The sequence below is a fragment of the Venturia canescens genome, chromosome 8 (assembly GCF_019457755.1).
Source record: "Venturia canescens isolate UGA chromosome 8, ASM1945775v1, whole genome shotgun sequence".
In the NCBI taxonomy this organism is placed as follows: domain Eukaryota; kingdom Metazoa; phylum Arthropoda; class Insecta; order Hymenoptera; family Ichneumonidae; genus Venturia; species Venturia canescens.
Genome location: NC_057428.1, coordinates 857,083 through 875,619, shown reverse-complemented (window position 1 = coordinate 875,619; position 18,537 = coordinate 857,083). Strand labels below are relative to the sequence as shown.

Sequence of the window (18,537 nt, the reverse complement as noted above, 5' to 3'; positions counted from 1 at the left end):
CTTCATACCTGCTCCTTATTATTAAGGTTGCTCGAACCGACGCGTGGCGGCGTTCAGGCCAGGTCGGCAAGAGCGTTTCGTTACAACTGGCGCCCAACGTGGGGCAGGTATTGCAGGGGGACGCGGATATTCTACTTTGCTTAAATTACTTTTAAATTTGAATGAAAATTATCGGTTGTACAAAAATGGCGGAAAAGACCGAAAGAAACGAAACAGCGAGAGATTCCGGGTTTCAAAATCCCGAGGACAATAGTGCAGGTGTTCAAAATGTAGATTTAACTACCTCGATTCCTCCTCCAGGAGCGGGGAATATTTTTAACGAATCTCGGGGTAATTTTGGGTTACAGTTGGAGAAAATTGACGAAAATCCCGGGGATATTAAATTAGAGGAATTTGGCACTCCCGGATCAAATAGGGGAAAAATAGAATTTGGCGAATTAAATCACGAATTGTTAATGAGTTTAATAGATGCAATGAAAGAGATGAAGACTCAAGTGCAGAGCATGGCAAACGAGATCGCCCGAAACAATCAGGCAAACATTGATTTGAGGTCTGAATTCACAGAGAAATTCAAGACAATGCAAGCCACAATCGCTAGTGAGGTGCACCAAATATATGAACCAATTAAACGACATGTCACGGGCTTGACAAAAATCGTCCAAGACAACGAGTCTAAAAGTGCTGTAACCGAGGTGAGTGTGGCACAAATGCAACTGGATGTGAACGCGATCAAAAAGAGGGTCGAAAACCTTGAGCGGAAGGACAAAATTGAGAGTCCAAACACGGAAAGTACGCGGATTGTTCAGAAACCGAACAAAGAAGTTTCTGACGACGAATCTGAAGAGGAACTGGAAGAAGAAAGAAGAGAACGGATTCGGACGATGCTGCCGATGGACATGCATCCGAATAAAATTAAAATTAAACCACCCACGTACGATGGATCAGAAAAAAAGAGACCAATGAAATTCATCAAAGAATTTCGGAGGTACTGTGAAGTCACCAATCCGACCGTTACGGAGATGAAATATTTGCTGGGGCAATGCCTCGAGAAGGCAGCCAAGGAATGGTGGGTACTCATCGAGGACCGCGTTGAAGATTTTGATGAAGTGGAGAAGAAATTCGTGGAGCGATTCTGGAGTATGGATGTGCAGAGAAAAGTGAGAAAGGACCTCGAGTTTGGACACTACTCGGATAAGGACAATAAAATATCCAAGGTGGAGTACACGATCCACATCTTCGGAGCCGCTAAGGATCTCATTCCTCCTCCCAGTGATGAGGATATAATTGCGTCACTCTCGCAACACTATACGGACGAAATCCAAGCAACAATAATCAGCCGAGGATTCAAAACTCTAGAACAATTAATTGAATTCCTGGGGAAAATGGATCGGCACGGACCGATTAATTCGAAAAAGGAGAAGGAAGCCGCTCAATCTTCCCCAAATCAAAATCAAAATAAAAACGAGCAGAGACCGTTCCGTATGCCGCAGCAAAATAATTGGAATAACCAAGGAGGTTATCAAAATAATTCCAACCGTGGCAACCCGAATTGGAATCAAAATAATCGACCGAATGGGGGATACAACAACAACAGCTGGAACAATCAACAGAATCGAAATTACCAGCAGAATTATAATCGGCCCAATAACGGTCATTATCAACAGAATTACAACCAGCGGCAAAACAACGGATATCCTCAACAAAATCGCTATAACGGAAACTACAATCAACAAAATGGTTATAATCGCCCAAATCAGAATCAAAATTCGAGACCTCAACAAAACAATGGAGGATACAGACCGCCAAATAACTCGAATAATCACCAGCAGAATAATCCTCCAGGACAACAAATTCAAGCAATAGAGGTTCATCAAGAACCACAGCCATCGACTTCTCAAGCGGGAAACGAATAAACGTTGTACCCGTGCTCGAAAAAAATGATCAAATAAAAGGAAAAGGAAACGAACGAGGTACAACGGTGGAAGAAGAAAAGAAAGACAATTCGCAGGATGGTTTATCGGAGGACCTCCAACAAAGAAGCGAAACAAACAAAACAGAGGAAATTAAAGTGGCCATCAACACGATTTTTACGGATACAAGAGAATTTTTAATGGAAGAGGAAATAAAGGGAGAAGCGGTGCCTATAATAGAATGTCCAGAAATCTATGCGAAGATTGAGGGTATTACAGTGACTGCGTTAGTTGATTCAGGGTCGAGAGTTACTACAATTTCAGAGGAATTTTATTTAGAGAACAAAGAGATTTTGAAAAATTGTCCACTTTTGCCTGTCACGGGAGTGACGGTAAAAGGAGCGATAAAGGGAAAAATGACAAAAGTCAAAAATCAAATAATGGCGAGAACAGAGATTGGGAAAGTAAAAACGTACGTTAAATTTTTAATAATTCCTGGTTTGATTAGAGACGTTTTGCTCGGTATTGATTCCTTGCAACCGCTCAAAAGTTTGATTAATTTGGAGGAGATGTCTTTACGAGTTAAGTATAACGAAGTTATGGATGTAGTGCCCACAAAGGGGTCAATTGAAAAAGGAAAAATTGTTGGAGTTTTTGAAGAAGAAGTTGAAATAAATTTTGAAAAAGAGGAATTTGAGGACATTGAAGATAAAGTTAATGGGGAATTTTTGAAGAATTTGAATGAAATTGAAGATGTAGAGGATAATGAATTCATGGAGGCATTTTACCAGAGTGAAGAAAACATTTTTGAGCCAGAGCAAGGAAGAGGTGATGAAAAAGAAAATATTGAAGAAATTTTTGAGCCAATACAAAATTTGATTTTTGACGATAAAAACAGTGAGGAAATAACTTATGAAGAAATAGATGAAATAGTAGGACAGACTGAACTCTCGGGAAGGGAAAAAGAAACTCACAAACAAATAATATGGAATAGGAAGGAAGTTTTTCGTAAGACCACAGGAAGAATTTCGGTTTACGAACATCGATTAGACATTACGACGGATACGCCAATCGTTGCACACGCTTATGAGGTACCTTTAATGCATAGGGAAAAAGTAGACAGGGAGATAGAGAAATTGTTAGATTACGGGATAATTCAGAGATCAAATAGTCCGTGGATAAATCCGATAATTCCTGTTATAAAGAAAGACGGTACAGTTAGACTTTGTTTAGACGCGCGAAAATTAAATCAGGTGATGGCTAATGATCACGAATCAGTTCCAAACATGGAAGAAATTTTTCAGAAATGCCATTCGGCGAAAGTAATGACCACTCTAGATTTAACAAACAGTTTTTGGCAGATTCCTCTTCATCCAGATTCGATGAAGTACACGGCATTCAGATACAGGGGAAAAGTCTACGAATTCAAAGTAACGCCATTTGGGCTCAAAACAAGTACGGCCGCGTTATTGCGAGCTCTTGATATAATTCTTTACGGTCTGGGGGATCACGTCATAAATTTTGTCGACGATTTGTTGTGTATTTCATCAAATTTCGATGAACACATGGCACATTTAGATGAGCTTTTAGAGAGATTACAGCAACACGGGATGACAATAAAATTGAATAAAGCAAAATTTTTCAGGCAAGAAGTAGAATTCTTAGGACACATCTTAACGACTAGGGGAATAAAGCCACAACCAGAGAAAATACAAGCAATTCATGATTTTCCGCCACCCAGAAACTTAAAGCAGTTAAGGGGTTTCTTGGGGTTAATTAATTACTATACTAAATTCACGAAAAAACATGCCGAGGAAACTATTCCACTTTTGAAATTGCTTAAAAAAGAAACAAAATGGCGATGGGGGGAAGATGAAAAGATCGCTTTCCAGAGAATTAAAGATTTATTTGTTGATAACGTTCTTTTAACGCATCCAGATCCAAAAAAAGAATTTATTTTGCAAACCGATGCAAGTAGCTATGCTTTGGGGGGCACCCTGGCTCAAAAAGACGGAAATAACGATTTAAGGGTAATAATGTTTGCGAGCCGTACGCTTAAGGGTCCCGAATTAGCTTATACAACAACAGAAAAGGAATTGCTCGCGATTATCTGGTCTTTAAAAAAATTCAGAACTTATTTGCTCGGAGCAAAAATTAAAGTGATTACTGATCATCGAGCCATCACTTTCTTAAAAAATTGTCAATTATTAAACGAGAGATTAACGAGATGGATTCTCGCCATTCAAGACTACGACATAGAATTCGAGTTTTGTCCGGGAAATAGAAATGTAGTAGCGGATGTCTTGAGTCGATTAAATCCACCAGATGCTGGGGAGCGGAAAGGAAAAGAATTGGTCATTAGTACAATGTTGGCAATAAAACCTTCGCAGGAGTTAGAACAAATGATCAGACAGGTAGGACTTTGGCAAGAAAGAGAAGATAAGATCAGGGAAATTAGGGAGAGGATACAAAATGAACAAGACGAAAAATATCAAATAAAAAATAACATTTTATTGAAAAAAGTAAATTTCGAGTCCTGGAAAGTAGTTTTGCCGCGAGAGATCCTCCATCTTCTCGTATCTGAAACACATAAAATGTATGGTCATGTAGGCGCGAAAAAAGTATGGAAAATAATAAAAGAAGATTTCACTTACCCGAGATTATACCGCATAATCAGACAAATTCTTGGTTCATGCGATTCTTGTCAGAGAAATAAAGTTCCTAACCAGCATTCTTATGCGGCACAGCAAAATATCATTCCGGAGGGACCGGGAGATATTGTGTCGATCGATTTTTTCGGTCCCTTGCCAGTTACAAAAGGTGGAATGAAACACATTCTCGTAACAATAGATGCTTTTTCCAAATTTGTAGTTTTGTACCCTCTCAAAGCGGCGACAGCGCCGGCAACAATCAATAAAATTTTTAACCACTACATTCCGGAATTCGGCAAACCAAGGAAATTGCAATTTGACCATGGCACACAATTCACTTCACGATTATGGTTAGGGAAATTAGCCAGTGAGGGGATTCAGCCAGTTTTTTCTTCTATTCGTCATCCTCAGGGAAATATAGTAGAAAGAGTTAATAGAGAGATAGGGAGATTTTTCAGAACATTTTTGACTGATAAGCACACAGATTGGCTAAAATGGGTTCGAGTAATAGAAGATTGTATGAATGAAACGCATCACGAAACAACCGAGTTGACACCCATTGAAATCCAGAGAAATATAAAACCACAGAGAATTTGGAGAAACTGGATACAGATAGAAAAAAACGAACGATTAGATGAGGAAGAAGGGATTGAAGCTAAATTAATGCTTGCCAGAGATAGGATAGTGAGAAAAGGCAGGGAAAGAGCTCGAAAATTTGATCAGAAGCATAAATTAATTAATTTCAATGAGGGCGACCTAGTTCTGGCAAAAGCGTGCAATGTAAGCGATCCAGTTAACAAAAAAATGGCAAAATTCTTTTCAATTTACGAGGGACCATATAGGATTAAAAAGCAAATAGCTACTGCAACATTTATTCTTGAAAATCCGGAAACAGAAGTAGAAAGAGGGATGTACCATGCCGCGAATCTCAAGAAATACAAAAATTGATGAAATTTGCTGATTCCGAGTGAAATTACCGGGATGTATTTAAATTAACTATGTAACAAATCTTTTCATATCATTTCCAAACGATTCCAATGCAAAAAATTGCCAAATTACAATAAAAATTTCAAAATTTCACGTCAAGCGTCGTACAAAACCGTTACGCACCCTCCATCCGTATTTCTTCTACGGGACTATTTAAAAATCAGAAAAACGCATAAAAACTCGAGAAAATTTAATAATAATGGAAGGAAAAGAAAGAATCACAATACTGAGGCATTTTGTTAGCAATAAGAGCAATAAACAATGACAAAACTCATTTTTATTAGAAATTTCGAAGACATTACAAAAAAGGGTAAATATTGCATTAGAGAGCCATAATTACTCGACTGTTCAAGTTAATTAACAATAAGATTCATTTAAACAACCGAAAAACAATTTGAGAAGTTTGCGATTGCGTCATGCTTTCGGCACGACCGGAAGTTCATGAGAACGAAGTTTTAGGCATTAGTTCCCGAAGTATCCACGATCGGCGAGTGGCGCTGTTAGCAGCCGAACTCACGAGCGTTAGCGAGGTCCGGCCGCCATGTCAAGTCGTCATTCGACAACGGACACTCGAACGAGACGGACGTGGTTTCTCGAGCGAAAATCAAAAAGTACGAGAATTCAGAGGGACTTAGGAATTTTTTAGGCGTGAATACAGGTAAAAATTACAGATTTAGGCGTATTAAGCATGAGGAATGACCAAAAAGTAAGTAGAAAATAGAAGGAACAAACAAAGATAGAAATGAGCGGGAGAAAATTTCTGGACGGATATAGGAACAAGATGGACGCGTCAACACAGACTGAAGTTGTGCGCAAACACTTCACCCAGCAGACCGACGGAGAAAAGGGGAAGTGGGTGAATGAGGATAAGGAGGTGGAGATAGTGAGGGAGATAAAGGAAAGGAAGAATGAGGATGATATCTCGATCATCGCGGTGTTTCACCCGATATCATCGATAAAGAAGAGGACGAGAGATGCGAAGACGCAAACCGCGTCTTCAACAAAAGAGAAAGGGGTCCAAACGGACTGGATCATCCGCGAGATCGAGATCGAGGAGTCACGGAGGCCAAATCGGGACCTGCTCCTTCGTTTCATTAGACGGCAATGGAACCTGATCGAAGTAAGGGAGGCATTTAAGGTGCCAGAGATCCTTTCCCCAATAAGGGAGTTTGAAGAAGAGGGGGAGGTGTGGAAAACATGGAAAGCGGGGGAATTCGTGTGGAGCGAAGACAAAGAAAACACACAAAACAACAACAATAATAACATTGATAATAACAAGAATAAAAGAAAGAAGACTGACGACAATGAGGAAAAACAAATTAAGAAGACAAAGAGAGAAACAACAAAAGAAGACAAAGAAAACAACACTAACAACGATGTTAAAAACGAAAATAAGAGAAAAAGTAACGACAACGATGACGGACAAACAAAAACAAAGAAAATAAAAAGAGAGATAAAACAACAGGACCTTGAAACCCTAAATGGGACAAATTGGTTGAACGACGAGGTAATAAACAATTACCTCGAATTGATCAGCGACGAAAAAACATATGTCATGAGTTCGTATTTCTTCCCTAGACTCCACGTAAATGGCTACGAAGCCGTCAAAAGATGGACTAAAAAAGTCAACATCTTTAAATATAAAAAGATGATTGTCCCGATCAATTTGGGCAATCATTGGTGTCTGGCGGTCATCGATTTCGTAGCGAGCAATATCGTTTATTACGATAGTTTCGGGCGAGAAAACCCGAAATATTTGATCACTCTCCGGAACTATTTGGTTGAAGAGGCAAAGAACAAGGGAGCGGGTCCAATCCAAATTGAGGAGTGGAGTTTGGTGACGAAGATGAATATCCCTCGACAAACGAACGGATACGATTGTGGAGTGTTTGTTTGCCTCTACGCTAAGCATGTCATAGAGAGGAAAGAAATGAACTTCTCACAACAGGAGATGCCCCAGAAACGCCGACAAATAAGGAGGGAGTTGGAGACGGGGATAATCGAGTCATAAAACTAGCGGTCTGAACGCCATCTGCGTACATTTTATTTATTTATTTATAACCTCAAAACTTCTTTACGACGGATCTCAAATATCCTCATTTTGTTATGTTTTATTATTTTGTTTTGTTAAAAACGTCTTAAATCAATCAAAATGCAATAAAAAGACGTCATTTTTGCAGCATTCTAACCAAGTGTCTTGTTTTTTCTTTGAAAACCTGAAAACAAACATCCTATCGTTGTCCTTGGGAAACTCCGCACCTGAAAAACATAAAAAATACTTACCTTACTCCTGCGATGACCGGGAATCTCTGCACCTGAAAAGAAAAATAAAATTAAAAATTAGAAAACGCCAAATACTTACCGTAGAAGATCGATGTCCTGGAAATCTTGAACCTGAAAAATAGAAAATATAATTAAGGAAAGTTTAATTAGAAAATAGAATAAATCACCTTACTTACCTGATGAGAAATCAATGTCCTGGAACGCGCTGGCCTGAAAAGAAAAAAGAGAAAAATTTTTGAATTTGGCAATAAATGCGAATACTTACTCGTCTAGATCCGATGTCCTGAAAAGAAAAGAAAAAGATTAGAAATAATTGTAAAAATTAGAAATGTTAGAAATTAAGTACTTACCTGTAACACTGAAAAATAAGGAAAAACGAATCGGAAAGGGAAATAAGGGAAGAGAAATGGAAGTGGGGATGAAAAATGATGGACAGAAGAGTGAATAAGGACTAAGCAATGAAGTGGGGGTAATATGGACGAATAAGAGACTGTAAAAGTGAAGTGGGGGTAATATGGACGAATAAGAGACTGTAAAAGTAAAGAGTGGGGAGTGTGAAAAGAGTGGGGATTGAAGTTGGGTATAAGAGTCGGAGCAGCGGACTCCGGAGCGTCATTCCAGCTCCGGTCCAGCTGCTAGCAACATCGGCAAGTCTACCTGATCGTCAACAACGACATCGGCAACAAGAAAGTTTCAACATAGAGAAATCAGCTAGTTCATCCTGAGCAACATCGAAATATCTTTCAAAATGAGGATCCACAACATTCCTGGAGTACCAACGCCTTCTCCGTGGCCTGGTACGTGGGAAGGGACCATGGAGTGCATCATCTTGGATTTCAAAAATCCAACGAACTTCACATTTACAACCAAAACGAAATATTGGGAGCTGTGCGACTTCGAATACGAGCTTGGGGCGCACGTCAACCGAATGGGGCATATGCAAAGGCCAGGTTATCAGATTGGTAATCACTACGCTTTGGAAATCGGCAGTGTAGCCCACCGCGTGGAATTGATGGGATACGAGGACAGTGAAGCCACATTGAGATTCATCGATCGAGGAACAACGCTTATGCATCCAGTTTTTGATTTGAGTGCCCTTCCGCATGCGTTCCTTGTGGCTCCACCCTTTTCATCGAGAGGTTACCTATCGGGAATTAAACCATTTTTGGGAGAACGATGGGAGGAAACTGTGTGCCTCTACTACCAACGGGCCTTGGAAGAAAAAAGAGTCAAGATCAAGATTGTTTCTGAACACCCTACCAAGGAGGCACATGAGGTTCGGTTATTCACACTGCCGCACAACGATAACTTGGGAGATCGACTCGTTCTTGAAGAGTTTGCAAGAGAAGGGACATACGAGTGTTGTTTAAACGATGACATCGGGATGATCTCTCCAGAGGAGATGCAGGACCTGATAGAGGAAGAAAAAGCAGCTGGTAACTGGTATGCCTATCGACGAGAACGTGTCCTCGGCGATCCTCCAAATTAGTGAAAAACGTCGAGAACATCGAAAAACGTCGAGAACATCGAGAACATCGAGAATATCAAGATCATCAAATCCATTCATCCCCAGGATCAACGCGTCATCTTTCCCTTTCAAAAACTCCATTTCCGATTTCCGAATATTCAAATTTTTAAGCATTTTAAATTGTTATCTTATTAAACTAAGATTGGAGAACAAAAAATCTCTAATTCTTAGATTTTTTTGTTCTGGGGGGCATTTGTGACGAAACACTCGCGCGACGGCCCGAGCCCGTCGAAATTAACGAAACTTCGCGATTGTAAGATCGCGGACAAAACATCGCGGCGACCACGCTCGTCGTTATTGACAGGTGGCGGCCATCTTGGGCCGGTAGGCATGAGCCCGAGCGGGGCTACCGGCGCCGCTCTGAACTTCGCCGCGCTATATTTTATCGAGATTAATTCTTTTTACATTTTTGTTATTTCAAGTCGCCCGAGCATGTAAATACGATCAAAATTTACAGAAAAATAACAGGAGTCTAAGGAAAATGATCACAAGTCAAATTAATAGTATAAAAAACAATCACATGTGAAAAATGTAAAAATCGACTCCGACGCATGCGCGAGCAGAGCGTCGATGGGCTATAGGACGCGTACGTGACTTTTAGCGATTATAATTTTACTAATCATATTAGAACAACTAATAATGTTAAAAAATGAAGGAAATTAAATAATATTTGATCAGATTGAAGTTTCTATTGTTGAAAATCGCAATAAGCTGTAAATCATAAAAAGCGGTAGTCCGCGCATCGTATGTTAGCCCGCTCGACCAACGGGCGAGCGTGAATCATGGCAACGGGCCAATCAGAGTAGGCGTTACAGAAAGGTGCGCAGAACCGAGCGAAAACGGAGATTCTCGGCGCTCGAGAATCTTATGGTAGGGACACGGGTATAAGAAGCGCTGCGCGACTCATTCGGTAGACAGTTCTCCCTGGCTAAAGAATCAACTCGGACCTCTCTCAGTACATCAGCCTCAGCGATACTACACCTATCCTCAAAATCTTTGGGGTTCCCGTAGCGCGGACTCTCGGATCGACTCGGCGACGTCTCGATCCCATAGCCCGTGGACGGTGAATTGCCTATTTCCTTGGATGCCTGGATTCTCGGAGCGACTCGGCGACGTCTCGATCCCATAATCCAGGGTCCACACCTAACCTCTAAAAAATTTCCGGCTTTCCGTTGCACGGAGTTCTCGGATCGACTCGGTGACGTCTCGATCCCATAACACGTGGACAGAGGGTTACCTCTACCCTGTAAATGCACGGACTCTCGGAGGGATTCGGTGACGTTTCTATCCCATAGCCCGTGGTTTGCATCCTACCTTTTAACGTTTTATTTCTTTCGTATTGTTGAGGAGAATTAAAAATTCATCTTATTATCAAAAATTAAATTCACGTTTGAAAAACATTGTCCGAGGTGATCCTGGTAGGGAGATCTAGACCCATTTAGAAAATAATCCAAGAAACGATAGTTGAAAATTGATTTTATATCGAGTAAAAAGAAATTCAAAATTGTAAAAGCGAAGAGATCCTCTTGGATTCATTTATATTTCTTTTTTAGAGAAAACAAGCGTAACAGGACATCGGAAAAATTAAACTTTGCATTTATAGCGAATTTTTAGGGTTAAGGCGTGTCGAAAATACAAGACAAAAGCGTTAATTAGAATAAAAACAAATTTTTTTTTTGTTTCTTTGTTAATTTTGTACAATTAAATTCCGAAAATTGAGAAATTAAAAATTATCTCAGACAGAGAATTTGCAACGTTTTCGGGTCTTTCGGGTCTTTTTCTCGCCAGATCCGATTAAACAAAGCAAGACAATATTAAAATCAAAATACAAATTTTATTTTCCGCGAGCCAAAGTGCTAAATCTTCTTTATTTTTGTTAAATATCGATCAAAATTGAATAAAATCGATTATTTTATTATTTTCACAAAATTAACGGTGTCCGCATTTCCTTCATACCTGCTCCTTATTATTAAGGTTGCTCGAACCGACGCGTGGCGGCGTTCAGGCCAGGTCGGCAAGAGCGTTTCGTTACAGTATATAAGCTTTATACATAAGTTAAAATATATGTAGATACGTAAGGATGTGTATGTACATAGACTCGCTAAAACGCTCCTTATATAATGCTTAGGCTAACAAATAAATTCACATAGGCGAATCTCTGGAACACTTATTTACAAAGAAACTGCAAATGCATATCCGGTCTGAAAGTATATTTTCACACAAATAAAATAATAATAATTCACCCACTCGCAGAGGATAAATCTCGTATTGATTATTGTCATCAGAAAATCCGCGAGGTGAAACCCGATATCTTCATCCGGCGTAGCGCGACAGTACAGCCTATCAAAAGAATTAATTACGCGAATTCACGCACAAACAAAACTAAATAATTTTTCTTTCCAAACTTACCAAAATTCATACGTCGACACTCGTCAACCCCGACCCTTCACTCGAGTCCTTTTTTACGACCCTTTCTTTCCAATTTTTTCAAGGGTTTTTCCCAGCGAAAAGAAAGGACTCTAGAAAAAACTTCTCAAGAGTCTCTTAGGCGAAGTCACGCACGTGCCAGATGTGACAGTCCTCGTCAAAACGCTGTACAAAACTTCCTGAAAAATGCACAGAAAAATTAATTGTTAAATGTTAAACAATAAAAGAAAATATGTAGAAAAGCACACTTACCGATAAAACTTCGCTGCGCTCCGTCCAAATCATTGTAAACACCCGTAGAGATCCTGCGAACAAAATAATATTTATAAAACAACAAAATAATTAATTAAATAAACAATAATTGTACTTACCAACCCGAAATTTACTCACCGTTGGATCCAGAAGAACCTGAAAATAGAAAATGGCAATCAATCAATAAAATAAACATCGATTCGTAATTAATTAATAAACAACCAATTAATTGTTATAAGAAGATATTAAATATACTTGCACACCCGCTGTATCCAGAGAAAACCTAGAAACAATAATGAGATAATAATCTTACAATAAATAGTAAATAAGAATGTAAAATCAATAATTACTTAACCGAAGTTAATTAATTATTGATAAATAAAATAAAATCTTGAAAAAGCATTATCTTTAAAAAAAACTAAACTGTATCTCTTTTTTAAAGTGTTAAAAGAATCAAATAACAAGTAAAAAATAAAAACCGAAAAATCGCGCTTGAAATCATTTTGGAAACCGATGCCTCATTCTTCTTATTTGATTCGAAGGGCTAAATCAACTAAAAAAAATTCCATCTAATTTACGTGCAGCATTAAAATTTATTATATCAATTCGAGGCCAAGTATTTTCTAATAAATTGAAAAAAGTTACGATTTGAGTTACGTGCAGCACTAAAATTTATGATATCAATCGAAGGACAAGTAATTTATGAGTAACTCCAAATTTCAACATTATGGAACTGTTTTAAGAAGCTTTTAAATCCAAAATAATCACATGCAAGCTAGTCATTTCTTACTCTATGATGGCAGAGACAATCGATTTTTTTCAGACTTTCGGGAGCTACTGATATTATTCACAATATTCGACGTCGATTGGATCGATAGAAATTATGTTTAAATATGAGTTAAAAGTACTTGTCCGGCCCATCACTTTCCATTAAACTTATTATATTTAAATAAAAATCAGGGCTTTTTTAGAACTGTTGGAGCACAAATATTCATGCAGAGGGAATTTAGAGAGTTATCTTCAAGTAATTTTCTCTTAATTGCACTAATTTAATAAGAATGGAAACAAATTGTCCTGTAATATACAAAAGATGTTATTGTGCATCGATAAATAAAAAACATTTTGCACATTAAATATGTTGAAGCTTCCAAAATAACTCCCCAGTTTGTATTGCTATGACGCCAGTGTTTACTTCTCACTTCTTCCAGCGAACGAATTTCATTCGGCATAACTACCCTAAATCGCATTTCAATAAATTTTTAACCGGATTCTCCCGTACAGTTTCGTTTTTTTATGATTGATTTTTATTTGATTTAAATGAAAAGTGATGGGCCGGACAAGTACTTTTAACTCATATTTAAACATAATTTCTATCGATCCAATCGACGTCGAATATTGTGAATAATATCAGTAGCTCCCGAAAGTCTGAAAAAAATCGATTGTCTCTGCCATCATAGAGTAAGAAATGACTAGCTTGCATGTGATTATTTTGGATTTAAAAGCTTCTTAAAACAGTTCCATAATGTTGAAATTTGGAGTTACTCATAAATTACTTGTCCTTCGATTGATATCATAAATTTTAGTGCTGCACGTAACTCAAATCGTAACTTTTTTCAATTTATTAGAAAATACTTGGCCTCGAATTGATATAATAAATTTTAATGCTGCACGTAAATTAGATGGAATTTTTTTTAGTTGATTTAGCCCTTCGAATCAAATAAGAAGAATGAGGCATCGGTTTCCAAAATGATTTCAAGCGCGATTTTTCGGTTTTTATTTTTTACTTGTTATTTGATTCTTTTAACACTTTAAAAAAGAGATACAGTTTAGTTTTTTTTAAAGATAATGCTTTTTCAAGATTTGTGAAATTTTTTTCGAATTGTTCTGTATTTTTTTTATAAAATAATTTTTTTGCCCATTTTTTATAAAAATTTTGTTTTAAAGTTTTTTTCATGGATGGAATTATCAACAAACGAGGGACCATCAATGTACTTGTCCCAACCTTTTTTTTCCTAGGGGAAGTTTATGGTTTGATATCATGTCTTTTTTCTCAAAAGTTCCTTATTTATGTTCAGTTGACTATAGGATATTAGTTTAAATTTCTATGAATTATTTATGATTTTCGGCTTATAGCGTAGGTTTCCACGAAAAAAGACCTATTTTTCGTAAAAATTGAACTGAAAATATTTCGTCACAGGTCTCTCCTTGGACTTTGGCGATTTTTTTCCTTGTACTCTAATATGTTTTGTCAATTAGGAACCAAAGAGCACGGTGAAAAGCAGGTTGTAGGTCGTGATATGATTTTCGGCTTATAACGTTGGTTTCCACGAAAAAAGACCTAAATTTCGTCAAATTAGAACTGGAAATATTTCGATAGAGGTTTGTTCTTGGACTTTGGTGATTTTTCTCCTTGTTTTCTAATATGTTTTGTCCATTGGAAACTCAAGAGCATGTAGCAATGCGTATTGCGGGCTGAGATATGATTTCCGGCTTATAACGTTAGTGAAAAGAGAAAAGATAGATCAAATTCAAGACACAACGAATACAACAGAATTGGCCATTTTTAAATGTCGTTTTGGCATTCTGAATCTAGACATTTTCGTGTCATCCAAAACATGCCCCTGATGAAATATATTTCCAAAGTTTGCAAGTGGCCGCGGAGATCCAATTATCTACAGTTTGATAGTTGCAGAAAAAAGGCACCCGGAAACTTTTATTATGTCAGAATTCAAAGAAGTAAAAAAAACTGAGCGTACTTCATTCAACAGAGCAACGGATTTCAAAGACGTTTAAGGTACCTGCATTGCTTGTGGAGGAAAACAATTTCATTTCAGGATAATTTAGAAATAAATTAGGAAATTCAGAAATTTAGCATAGAATTTAGAAAAAGGAAAATTAAGATAATTAGTAAAGCTGAAAACTTTTGTGATGAATTTTTGAAATTACATGTTACGGTTGGAGTAAAAAATTTAAATGATTGGCACACATGCTGCGACACAAAAATATCAAAGTTTGAAGGTATTCGCTCCATACTGCAGTAATACAAACTTCAATACTATTTGAAAAGAAACACTTTAAAACTAGATGAACAAAGTTCCATTACATATTACCATAATCAAAGATAGGGGGTGATACTTAGCACATATACTTATCCACAGAAATTTCCAAATTCGCAGGTATCGGCTGCAATTCAATGTATCTGCGCAATGAGTTTGGAAGACAGCAGTTTCAAATCCATCCATAAATGAGCAACTGAAGACTTTTGTAATGAATTTTTCACTTCATATTTATGTTACGGTGGGAGTCAAAAAATAAAATGAATGGCACAGTATATAAATTTTATAGTTTGCAGATTTTTGCTGTATTTCAATGATCCAAATCTATAGTATTAGAGTGGAAAGTTGTTAGAAGTCATGATGTTACATTAAAATGACATAGCGCACATAACATTCAGAAATTCTGTAGGTTTCCATGATGTTGGCAGGTATTATACTTAATCGCATCGAAAACTGAGCAACTGTACACTTATCGTAATGAATGTTTTCACCAATAATTCCACATTTGCAGTTTGCAGAATAGGAATACTCAACATACACGTCATTTCATAAGTATTGTTGTCAGTATTTGTGTTTGCCTACCGCATTCCGAAGATTCAAATTTTCATATTATCAGCAAAAAAAGCATCCAAAGACTTTTTGGAACAAGTTTCAAAATTTATTACTCGACAGACCAGGTGGAAAAAGAATAACTACACTTATATCAAGACCAGAAACTGTTTTGAGAATCTGTTGTACAAAATGTGCGATTGATGATCATAATTGGAAACCTTTTGAATCACGTTACCACAATCAGCTTGAAGAAATAGTAGAAAATCATAGGACACATATTAGGCAACCAATTAATAATATGCATCGATCCGCTGCAAACCGATGGAATCAAAACAAGGATAGGAAAGAGCAGAGCCATAGTTAAAAAGAAAAAAGACAGGGCAATTGAAAGAGAACAGAAATCAAAATTGTTTCATGTATCTGTGCATTAGTTTCTGAAGACAGTAATTTCAGATCTATTCAGAAATAAGTAGGTGAAGACTTTAGTAATGAATATCTTCGTTAATATATTCCAGTCGGAACCAAAAAGCTAAAAGATTGGCATACCTGCTATTTCACAGAAATATCAAAGTTCATAGGTACTTGCTACGTACCAGTTATACAGACTTTGGTGCTATAGGGAAAAACACTTCAAAATTACATGAATCACATTTTTGAAACTTATTATGACACATTCAAAAAAAAAATGACAGATACGATGCATGTTGAAGCAAGCAAAATGCTGTAATTTTGTATGTCTCCATGGTTATCCGCAGACAAAATATTTGATCACATCCAAAAATGATCAGGTGTAGACTTACAGACATGGATTTTTCAACCCACAATACCAATCGCAAACATGGTCTGGAAATATTCAATATACATGTCGCTTAATCACTTTGTCGAACTTTAGAGGTGTTCATTGCATTTCGAAGATACAAATTTTGATATCATGAAAATTAAGCACCCAATGACTTATTGAAATAAATTTCCAAATTTATCATGTAACAACTCAAGTGAATATATCAATGCATTTACATGGCTCAAAGATTTTTCAAAACTTGGGTGTATGAACAAGCAATTATGAAGGCTTTTTGTTATAAATATTTCAAATTATCTTTTTGAAATTAATATAAAAAAAATAGAAATATGAATATCTCTCGTATTGTCTGGAGAACAAATAGAAATTGGTATGACAATACACTGTAAGCTAAGGAGGTGGAAAAAAGGGACCGGTGAACACAGCCAAACTAAATGAAAGAAATTATGACAACAATACATTGAATTACTTGACCAAAGTTTTTTAAAATTTATTTGAATTCGTTTACACACAACCATCCACCTCTTTATTTAATATAATTACACAACATAGAATTTCTGTTTGGAAAGAACGTTTTAGAGGTTATAATGAACGAACGTTTTTTTTCTCATTGTTATTATTATTATTATTCAACACTAATTAGTCACGTCATTAATAATATCGATTCCTTCCACTTTTCAATAACCACTTTTATTTTTCTACACTCTGCACGCAACAGCACTCCGGCGGTCATAACCTCAAACGTCAACATGACGCGAAATCTCGCAAATTTGCTATCTATGTATATATTACGATATCGAAGTAGAACAGATAATTCTTAATTTTCACGACACACATTATTCACGTTTTCACTTCTCAATATTTTACTCACTCTCAGTACACTGTATGAGATCAATTAATCCACTTTTGAGGTTTTATTTATTATAGATATTATTGTCGTGAATTGGGCTCGAAACTTATTGAAACTTCTTTTATGAAAAAAATAAAATTGATTATATCCACTGCTATTTCCAATAATGTTTTATTTATTTAAACGAAATTTGCAAATCTTGCACCGTTGATCCACGGGGCTACGATCGCAATCACTTTATAATAACATAACAGACGATAACAGACGGTATACAAGAAAACATTGAGGACTATCAGAAACTTTCTCATCGGCGATTGGTCGAGACGGATAGATTCTCACCGGTGATTGGTTATGATGGGCATCAAGAAGCCCTTGTATGTATCGGTCTGAACCCATATACGGATACATCAGCTGCGTAAATGTGTTAGTACTTTTTGCATAATCTTGAGCCCGTGCAAAGTTTTTTCTCAGCAATTACGCCACCAATAATGCTGATTTTGGGCTCATTCGATAGAGAATTTCTCAATTAGCTGAAAGTTCAATTTACAAAGTCGTACATAACTCATAGTCTTCGCAATTAAAGAAAATCACATGCCAATTTTACCCCCACCACCGCGAATCGTTTTATTCAGAGAAAGTATAAGTCTCGGCGAGAGCCTCGGGCCAGCAGACGACAGGGCTGTCAATGTACTTGTCCCGAGACTCTACCGAGTCTCTTGATAACGAAAATGTACTTACCTTAAAATTAAGCTGAAAATAAATGTAAAATTAATGATTAATTAAACTGGTTTTAAATAATCAATAATTACGAGTTAAACGAAATTGTAAAGTATATAAGAACGGTATATAAGAGTCACGGATACTCACTTTATTTGTGTGCGCCAACCAACACCGAGACGCCCGGCCTCACCGATACTCCAACGGGACGCTGCTATTTAAGAGCTCAGGCGCGCCGCACTCATCAGTTCTCGAATCTCTCCACAGTTAGCCAGTCGAACTCCGGCCGAGAGCGAGCACGGATACTCCCGCGGAGCAGCTGAAAATCGAAAAGTTTTTAATAAGTTTTAAAGTTCTCGAATCTCTCCACAGCTAGCCAGTCGAACTCCGGCCGAGAGCGAGCACGGATACTCCCGCAGAGCAGCTGAAAATCGAAAAGTTTTTAATAAGTTTTAAAGTTCTTTTTCGTACAAGTTAATCGTACGAGTTCATTTTAATTTTGTAACATCGCAACTTAAAACTTTG

General features: G+C 37.2%; 2 protein-coding genes across 2 annotated transcripts; both read left to right on the top strand.

The window, feature by feature from the left end:
- The first annotated feature begins 473 nt into the window (after positions 1-473).
- LOC122414812 (putative mediator of RNA polymerase II transcription subunit 26) lies at positions 474-1,913 on the top strand. Its single transcript, XM_043426407.1, has one exon. It carries the CDS (start codon positions 474-476, stop codon positions 1,911-1,913), a length of 1,440 nt encoding a protein of 479 aa, XP_043282342.1.
- Positions 1,914-6,329: 4,416 nt separating this feature from the next.
- LOC122414811 (sentrin-specific protease 1-like) lies at positions 6,330-7,559 on the top strand. Its single transcript, XM_043426406.1, has one exon. It carries the CDS (start codon positions 6,330-6,332, stop codon positions 7,557-7,559), a length of 1,230 nt encoding a protein of 409 aa, XP_043282341.1.
- Positions 7,560-18,537: the final 10,978 nt, after the last annotated feature.

Excerpts from the sequence above, each read along its gene's own strand:
- LOC122414811 (XM_043426406.1), top strand. The coding sequence starts at position 6,330 with ATGGACGCGTCAACACAGACTGAAGTTGTGCGCAAACACTTCACCCAG.
- LOC122414812 (XM_043426407.1), top strand. The coding sequence starts at position 474 with ATGAAAGAGATGAAGACTCAAGTGCAGAGCATGGCAAACGAGATCGCC.